Source organism: Phyllostomus discolor, chromosome 10 (genome assembly GCF_004126475.2).
Source record: "Phyllostomus discolor isolate MPI-MPIP mPhyDis1 chromosome 10, mPhyDis1.pri.v3, whole genome shotgun sequence".
Classification (NCBI taxonomy): Eukaryota; Metazoa; Chordata; class Mammalia; order Chiroptera; family Phyllostomidae; genus Phyllostomus; species Phyllostomus discolor.
Window position 1 is genome coordinate 92,084,921 of NC_040912.2, and position 9,159 is coordinate 92,094,079.

At 67.0% G+C, this 9,159-nt stretch overlaps 1 protein-coding gene across 1 annotated transcript in view; it reads right to left on the bottom strand.

Moving 5' to 3' along the window:
* KCNH2 (potassium voltage-gated channel subfamily H member 2) overlaps positions 1-8,800 on the bottom strand; it is a 30,880-nt gene extending 22,080 nt beyond the window's left edge. The window contains 2 exon segments of the mRNA XM_028525852.2: positions 5,344-5,574; positions 8,358-8,800. Coding sequence (XP_028381653.1) covers positions 5,344-5,574; positions 8,358-8,433 — 307 coding nt within the window. The 5' untranslated portion in view covers positions 8,434-8,800.
* Between the last annotated feature and the right edge of the window lie 359 nt (positions 8,801-9,159).

Consider the following 9,159-nt stretch of genomic DNA (forward strand, 5'->3'; position numbering starts at 1 on the left):
ATGCCTCCCCTGCACCCCACAACATCCGCCCCACACAGCAGGGCTGGAGGACCCCCAGGCCCCTCAGGCCACCTCTCCCTGGGCCGCCACCTCCCTCCGGCCCGGGCGGCCTCCCCAGCCTCTAATCCCCATCCCCCTCGGCCCTTGCATCCTGCGAGGCTGAGGCTCTTCATGGAGGGAGCGGCGGAGGCCCAGAGGTGGAAAGGGATCGGCTCAACGTCACACAGCAGCTGGGTCACGGAGCCAGAGCCCGCTCCCAACCAAAAAACAGGAGTGACAGAAGTCACCGACACCTGGATAGGCTTCCGCACCAGCACACCGTCCCCTCGTTCACCCGTCCACTGACTCACTCGGTCCTGCGTCCCCTCACTCCGCACACAAGCACGCAGCGTACACGCAGCCCCGCTGCGCACCACACACAGACTCACAGAGAACACGGCAGGTGCTGTCTTCACCCACGGAGCTTACAGTCCAGTTGGACGTGGTGGCCTCGGGCAGGACTGTGAGCAAAGGGACGCGGTGGGCCGAGGAGAGGACCCTGCCCGGCCCTCCTCCCGCCCGTGTCACCTGAATAGAGACAGGTTCGTTTGAGGCCAACCACAGCGCGCAGCACGGGGATCTTTATGGGCCCTGCACGAAGCACAGGTGGGGGGCCGCTCCCATATGAGTCACCTGTCCCAGGTGTCCCTCCCGGCCCCGAGCTCTGGCCCTGACCCCAGGGCTCTGCTCCCAGGGCAGGAAGGAAAGTTCCTGTTAAACTCCCTACACACACACACACACACACACACACAGACACGCACACACAGACACGCACGCGCTAGGGGCTCCATAATTCCACTTCCTCCCTGCACACGGCGGGCGGGGTGATGGGAGGGAATGTGTTTGCAAAGAAAAATGCTCCTTCTCCACCCAAGCGAAAGGTTCTCTCACGGAGGTATGTCAGACACGCTCGGGGAAGGTGTTCAAGCGTGAAAGGACTTTCTGGGAACCTGTCGAGACACACCGCCCCTGGAAGCCAGCTCTGGGCAGAGAGGAGGCTCGGTCTCCCGGGTCTCACCCCTGCCCCCGCGCTGGCCCTCCCGATGCCCACAGCCCCCCTCCCCAGAGCCCACGGCCACCACCACCGTCAAACCCTGCTCCCAGCGCAGCCGGCCCGTGCAAATATTTACATAGCTCCTCTCCGGGGGTTACAGCAGACACAACACAGAGGAGCCGCCCTCCTGACAGTCTCCAGACCCCAGAGGGGGCCCGGAGCCGCCCCACCCCGCTGTCCCGGAGAGCCTGCCTCGCTTCTGCCTCCAGGGACAGGAAGCCCCCATGCAGGCCGGGGCGCCGTGCTCCCACTTAGGAATGCCTCCTCCCGGGACCTCCGAGGAACGGTGCTGGGTGCGAGAGCCCGGGGCACCTGCAGGCGCCCTCCCCGGCCCCCGCCCTGTCTCAGAAGGCCCAAGGCGGAGGAAGCCCCGGGAGGCTTCCACCCCCGGACAAGCGCTCCCTTTGACTATCCTTGTCCTCTGGGCTGCTCCCCGGCCAAGGACACACCTAGGCACCAGCCCCCCGTCCACCTGGCCTGCCCAGCTCCGTGCACCCTGGGGCCGCTTCACCGGAACCCGGGGCCAGTACCGGGCAGCAGCAATGCAGTGTGCTGTGGGGGGCAGTGGGGGGGGTGGTCTGGGGGCCGAGGGCCAGGGCCTGGAGAGGGCGGAGGGCGGCGAGTGTCTGAGTGCGCAGAGGGGTCAGCCGTGCTGGGGAAGGAGGGGCGTGGAAGTGTCACAAGCAGGAGTCTGGTTCCAGGGGACAGGGTGGGGCTGGGGAAATGGCCCCGGGTGTGTGGAGGGTCACAGCAAACCCACAGACGCGGCACTGGTGCCGGAACTGCCTCCACAGGCACCTGGAGGCTGGGGTCTGAGTCTGGGGACCATGAGCCAGTGGACCTGGGGCCACCTCTGGGGCTCAGGCTCCCCACGGGCCCGGGGGCACCCGGGCACAGGCCAGCAGGCTGGTCTCCGCCCCTCCCCCAGCCTGCAGCTCAGCTGTTGCAGTGGGGGCCCTCTGACCCTGTTACCATGGCAACCAGCCTGCAGCTGGAGCAGAGAAGCAGACAGACTCTTCTCTAGAGACACCCCCATCTCCACCCACACACGGGCTCCTGGGGACACAGGGAAATGGAGATCAGGCCAGTGCAGGCAGGGGCACAGGGAGCCAGACAGAGCCCGGAGGGAGGACGGCTCCGGGGTGCCGGTGGGGAGGAGGAGAGAGGCGGGCGCAGGAAGGAGATGAAGACAAAGGGGCCAGAGAGTCAGCAGGGAGGGAGCCCTGGGGACAAGGGAAGCGGCGGAGACCGTGGGCACAGGCAGACAGGCCCAGCGCTGCGGGGGGCGGTGTGCAGAGGGATGGCAGAAACAAGGAGCGGAGGGGGGACCGCAGGGGACAGCGAGCAGGGCCCCCCCCCAGGCCCGGCAGAGGAGGAGCCTTGCTCCAAGGGACCCAAGGCCATCCCCATGGCGATGTGGGGCTGCAGGTGCACACCGGCGGCCTGCTGCCCGGCCCGGCCGCCAGCCTCCGCCTGCAGGCCCCACACTGCCCCGCGGCTCTGCTCCCAAGGCCGCCTCAGCCCTGGGCCTGTCGCTAAGGGGCATGGACCCAGAGCCAGCAGCAAGCAGGTCCCTGGCACCCTGGGTCTCTCCCTCTAGCCCCTGCCACCCCCCAGTCCGGCCCCCCTGCCTCCCAGCAGTCCCAGCAAGTCCGTAAGGGAGCTGTCTGGCTCCAGGCCCTGACACTGCACAGAGCTAGGCCAGAGGCACCGACACGGCACAGCTGTCCGCACCGGCGCCTGCCAGCTGAAGGCCCCGCCTCCTGCCCAGCGACCCACCTCCCTGGGGCCAAAGCCGGGGACCCCCGCCCCCGTGGCTGGCCCAGGCAGAGACCCTGAGCATGACCTGGACAGAAAGGAGAGGTGGCCCTAGCATCCTGCGCCTCCCTAGCGCGTCCTGGGGCGTAGGTGTGAGCTCGAGCGCCTGTGCCCACAGCCCAGGTCAGGCCACGGGGAACCTCCCAGGGGACTGAGTGTCTCACGGCGGGGGCGGGGGGGCCGAGGACATCTGTCTGCATCCTAGGCCTCCAGCACCAGGAGACCCGAGGGCCCGGGCTGGCCCGTTGGCCAACAGGAGACACCTGATCCCATGGAAACTATGTGGGAGCCGGGAAGGGGACAGGCAGAGACGGCTGGCCCAGGGCTTTCTGGGTCACGGCCCCATTCGGAGTCGTGACCTGAAGGGGGCAAAAGAGATTGCACCTGGACGAGGGGCCTGGGTTCTAGTCCCACTCCCTCCACTGACGCGCCGGTAACTGGACCTCCGCTTCTCAGTGGCTCCATCTGTAACTCGAGTGGGTGAGATTAAGTGATCCTCACGGCCACCAAGATTCCACAATGGCACCTCTGCAGGAGGGGTCCCTTGGCCACCCTCTCCCACGGGAGCCAGCCTGGAGCCGGGGGGCAGGCCCGTTTCCCAGGCTCTGCGGCGAGGAGAAGGCACTCAGGCCCCAATGCCGCGGAGCTGAGCGGGCACATTATCCCAGAAGCAGAAGCGGGCTCAGGGCAGGAACCCACGCACCCCATTGCCCGTGACCTCCGGTGTTAGACCCGACCCCAGGACGTAATGTACTCCCACTCTGTTCCTTACACCCACGGCCTGCAACCTGCAGACTAAAATCGTGCATGAAATGCATCCCCTGTAACTAGCTGGTGCCCCTTTTTATACATGGCAACAGTGCAGAATGGGCTCCCCAATCAGCAGACACGGTTCCCTTCCCAGCTCGGCCACTTCCTGCAGCTGGGACGACTTTGGAAAAGTTTCTTAATTTCTCTGACCTTGTTTCCTCACCCATAAATGGAAGGGGAAAAAATGTATCTACCTCCCAGGGTTGTTGTGAAGATCCCAGGAGATAATGCGAGCGAAACAACCAGCGCGGCATCCAGCATGGCGGAGCCACCCACCGACACCGGCTAGGACTCGATGGCCGGGCCGATACGGACGCAAACCTGCTCTGACCCAGGTTCTGGGAGGCGTCAGGGAGAAGGCAGACAGAAGGGCCTGCCTTCCGAGTTTCCATCGAGGCCGTAGCCCCTGCCTCCCGGCCAGAGCTCCCACGTGCTGGGAGCAAACCTTCTCCCACAGGGTTCCAGTGACAGTCACCGTCTGATGCTGTGCAGCGAGGTCACAGGCCGGGCACCCCTACGAAAGCAGAGCCGTCAGAGGATACAAGCTCGGGCTGGGAGTGGCAGGCCACCCTGAGCATACAGGGGAGGTCCCAAGGGTGAGGCAAGGCAAGGGGCATGGGGCTGCTGGCTCCCTTTGCCTTCCAGGGGGGAAGGCAGAAGATGCTGTCTGCAGCAGGTAAGCCAGAACCCCCCCCCCAGACTGTTCACTAGTCCACCTGCAAGACCCTAGGTTCAGTAAACACTCATCGGACACACCCTGGTGAGCAGCGAGGTACGGACACCATGGGCAGTTGCCCGCAGACCTCCCAAAGGCCTGCGGCGCTGAACCTCCAGAGCAAAGCCCACCCCGCGGCGACAGACACGTTGTGGGAACAGCCCCGCCCAGAGCTCTGTTTATGCGATCTCTGATCTCCATCTCCGGAAGCCCAGAGCAGCTGGGCCAGGACGCTGTGGCTGAGCCAAGACACCTGGCGCAGGAAGGGATGGCGGCAGAGGCGGGGCCCCCAGCGGATGAGACAAAGGGGACCGAGGCTGGGGAGAGGCACACACCTCACGCCAGGTGCAGCTGAAGCGCAGAAAAGAAAGGGGGCGGGGAGGGGCAGCAGAGGCCGAGCCAGGCCCTCGGTGACTTCCCCAGACCACAGTCAGTCACGAGGCAGGGTCTGCGCTAGGCTGGCGAGAGGCCTCGGACCACAGGTGAGTGCCCAGCCACCAGCCTGACCCATCACTTATGTCCACGCACACATCTGCCATCGCAGCTGTGCCAAACTCCAGCCTGCCTAGCTCAGCGTGCCCACATCTGCCCAGGGCGGAAGAAACCAGAGGTGCCAGGCTCACCGCCAAGCAGCCCCTTGGTTACCCCGAAAAAACGATCCCACCACAGTGAGTGAAGTGAGGAGACTCTGACCGCCTGCAGCTCCACCGCCCCGCCCTCGCCTCCCACCTGGCCCACGGCAATGGCCCCAGCTGGGGTCATGGCACTACAGAACCCGCCCGGGCTGCAGCCGCTGTCCAGCGGAACTCCGCCCCACTTTCTCGGGCCCCACACCGGGTCTTCTCCGCCCCGCCCTCGCCGTTGGCCCCGCCCCGTGTGGCCCCGCCCCCGTCTCGGCCCCGCCTACCATCCTTCCGGTAGAAAGCGATCTCCACTTTGCGCTCTTCCGCGCCCAGCAGGGCCTGCGCGATCTGCGCGGCGGCGCGGCGCTGAGTGCGCGGCCCGTGCAGGAAGTCGCAGGTGCAGGGCCGCTGCATCACCTCCGCCCGCGAGTAGCCGCACAGCTCGCAGAAGCCGTCGTTGCAGTAGATGACGGCACAGTTCTCCACCCGAGCGTTGGCGATGATGAACTTGCGGCCTGGGGAGGGGGGTGCGGGGATAAGCGGGCACGTGAGCACGGACCCCTGCCTCGAGGGCTCCCAGCCCCTTCCCTACATTTTCTTGTCACACAATGCCGCCCGCCCGGGGACTCCCCCCCCCGGGGAGCACAGCGGGGCCTGGGGTCCCCAGCAGGGGGCGAACGCAGCTGTGCGGACACAGGTGCCTCGGCTGACCCGGCGGACCGCGCGCCCCCACCCTCGCCCAGCGGGTAGACTGGCTGCGTGGCTTCCCCCGGGCTGGCGGCCAGAGGCCTGCCGCCCCCTCCGCGCCTGGGGCCGAGGCCAGCCTGGGCGGGTGTCAGCAACGCGTGTCAGCAGCCGCGGCAGAGGGATAAACACTGGGCCTGGAGAGGGAGACTGGGGAGGGCCAGAGATGGCGACTAGCCTTCCCTTTGCACCGGCTCCTTCAGCTTCCCTTCCTGACGGCCCCCCTCCCTAGACTGGGGGCGCTCTCTGGGCATGCCTTACTCCGGGGATCCCCAGGGAGTCTCTCCCCACAAGTATGAGTACTTCCCGGAAGGGCATCAAAGGCTGGGGAGTGGGCGCGGCAAAGAGGATGAGGGAAGTTCCACGTGAGCACCTGCTACGCTTTATCTCCCGTGATACTGACAACTCCCGAAAACAGTCATCCTCACATTCTCGATGAAGAAACCGGGGCCCCAGAGAAGTTCGGAGCCGCGCCCACAGACTACAGCTTGTCAATGACAGAGCCAGCTTTTGAACTCAGTTCTGGCAGAAAGTGGAGGAACACGCCGAGGGCCACACACCGAAGCCCAAGGTCAGAGGGAGCAAGGAAAGGGACCTACAGCTCCAACCCTGGAAACACCTGGAGCCAGGGGCAGGCCTGAGACCATGGCCCACTTCTAAGAAGGCAGATCCAGGCAGGGGACCTCCCCCAAGGATGTGCGGGCTGCCTCCAGTTTGCCCCGTCAGGGGAGAGGTGCCCGAAGGACCCATTCCAGCTAGCCTCACACCCTCCACGCTGGCCCTGAGAGCCAGGCTGGCCGGTGAGCAGCAGGCAGGCAGGCAGGCAGCAGAGGCTTGTGCCAGGGAAGATGCTCCTGGGATAAGAGCTTTTTATAAGCACAGAAGTTTCCGGCCACTTCGGCCTTTAATGCCGGGGCTTTCAGCAGCAGCCGGAACTCTGCCCCCCCACCCCCTCCAGCGAGCACAGGCCTCAGGCCGCAGCCCCGGGCGATCCCAGGGACCAGGCCTAGGCCACTGCCCCAAGGCAGGCTCCTCCGGCCTTCCTCAGCCATCCCTAACGCCGGCCTTCAGGAAGTTACTTTCTGAAGTTGGGTCATCTTTAGGTCAGCTCCCCAGGCCCCCTAAAACTCCCAGGGGGCGGTCAACCCTAGCAGTCAGCACTCTCTGTCACCTATAAACACCCCTGACTCAGCCTCCGTCTCCACCTGAGCCCAAGGCAGCCCAGAGCACCGGCTTCGGAGGGAGGAGAAGCAGCATGGCCCCCATGGCCAGGCCGGCAGAGAAGAGCGAGTTTCTTCGAAGGCAGGCCCCGCCCCCACCCCCACCTCCACCCCCTCAGGGAGCTCCTGGAATATGGAGCAGAGAGGGACCTGAAAGCCTCCTCCAGTCCCATCCTTCTTCCTCGATGTGGAAACTGAGGCTCGGGAAAGAGAGGCACTCAAGGTCACAGGGCGATCGGGGCAGAGGGGGACCCAGAAGCCAGGCCCCCAGATCCCGGCCCAGGGCCCCCAGCAGCCAGCCTCCCGGAGGCCGTGGGAGGGCAAGCCCCTGCGGGTGGCCCTCCGCCAAGTCGGTCCCTCCCCCTGAGGATCATCCTGTTCCTCCATCAGACAGCGCTGCCCGTCCAACCGACCCTCCCTCCGCCCACCGCTGTTACAAGCACACGTTGTCCCGTGCTCACAGGGTCATGGGCAAGGAATGCCACCAGCTCCCCACCCCCGGGGCCCCTGGCAGTCACACCCACCGGGGCACATGCAGCCTTGGGGACAGGCACATGCGCAGGACATTTGCCTAGCCTGGGCCATGGCTGGAAGCCCCTCCTGCCAGGCCAGTGTAGAGGGGCTGGCGTCCCCCCACAAAGGGGCCAGGGACAGGCCGGTCCACGACAGGGGACACTGCGTGGAGGCGGTCAGGCCCTCAAAGCCGGGCTCCAGCCGGGGACACCCTCTCACCCTAGGCCATGCCGTTGGTGGCCTCGTCTGGGGCACCTCCGCACTGCCCGTGCAGGGTCAAACTCTTGAGTGACACACACACAACCCCCACACACACACACACACACCACACACACACCCAAGAGCAGGTTAGGCACTGACCCTGCGTGCTTGGTGTCACTCTGTCACCGTACAGTCAAGGTGGGGCACCTGTCCAGTCCTGCTGGGGTCCCACAGTTTGGGCCACGTCCATTCTCCTGTCCGTGAGCCCACACAGCCCCCTCCACATCCAGGCAGCCAGAGTTGGGGATGCCTGCGTACTCCCGGCCCCTCTCCCTGCCCTGCACACTCAGAGTGTCCCGCACACTCCCCAGTCCCGGAGGGCTGAGCCGAGCCTCCCACCCCGCGCCCCAACACCAGGCCCCTTGGCCCCAAGCCCACAGCCGCCAGCACCAAGCCTTGCCCCTGCGACCCCTGGCCGACGCCTGGAGGACACCAGTCCCCATTGACTCGCGCTAGACAGATGCACACGGCCCCGGGCACGCCCACCCCCCATTCACACTCAGGAGAGCTCACCGGCCGGCCCCCCAGCCCCCTCCCCTGCAGCCCCCTCCCCCACTCACTCTGGCCCTCAAACTTGCGGATGATGGTGTCCAAGAAGGTGTTCTGCGGCGCGACGTGGCCCCTCCGCACCGGCATCCTGAGCCCATGGGCGGGCCGGGCGGGCCCCCACCCACCCCGGCCCAGCCCGGCCCAACACTAGGCTTTGGGTAGCCCTACCCGGCCGTGGTCGCCGCACCCCGCGGCCAAGCAGAACACGGGCGGGGCCGGGGCTGGACTGCGGAGCGCGGGGTCCCCGCTCGGCTCCCGGCTTCGGACCGCGGGCCGGGCCTGGAGCCGCCTGAGCTCGGGCCGCCCGCACACCTGTCTGCCGGCCCCCCGCGGAGCCGCGGGCCCCGCTCTGCTGCCTCCCCGCGCTGCGCTCCGCTCGCCCGAGCTCGGGGCTCCCGGCTCCCACCCGCCGCGCCGACAGCCGCTCGGCGCCCGCGGCTCGGGCTGCGCCTGCGGCTCGGCCCGGCCGCGGAAGGGTTAACGAAGCGCGCGCCCCTCGGGCTCCGGCCCCCGCCTCCCGGCCCCCTCCCGGGGCCGCGCGCCCGCAGCGCCGCCTTCTCCCCACCCCCCTACACACACCCCGCGCGCCCGCCCTTCCCATTGGCTGAGCTGTGCCGAAGGCTCCCCCCCACCCAGACCCTCGCTCAGCCCCGGAGCGCCCCCGGACTCGCGCCCCCCGCAAGAAGGAAAGGAACCCTTAGGCAGGGGGACCGTGAGCGCAGGTGCAACAGCCGGCCAAGGAGGGGACTGGGGATTCTAACCACACCCCTGTCCTGGAAGGCCGGGGGTGTACTGACTCTCAGGGAGAGGGCG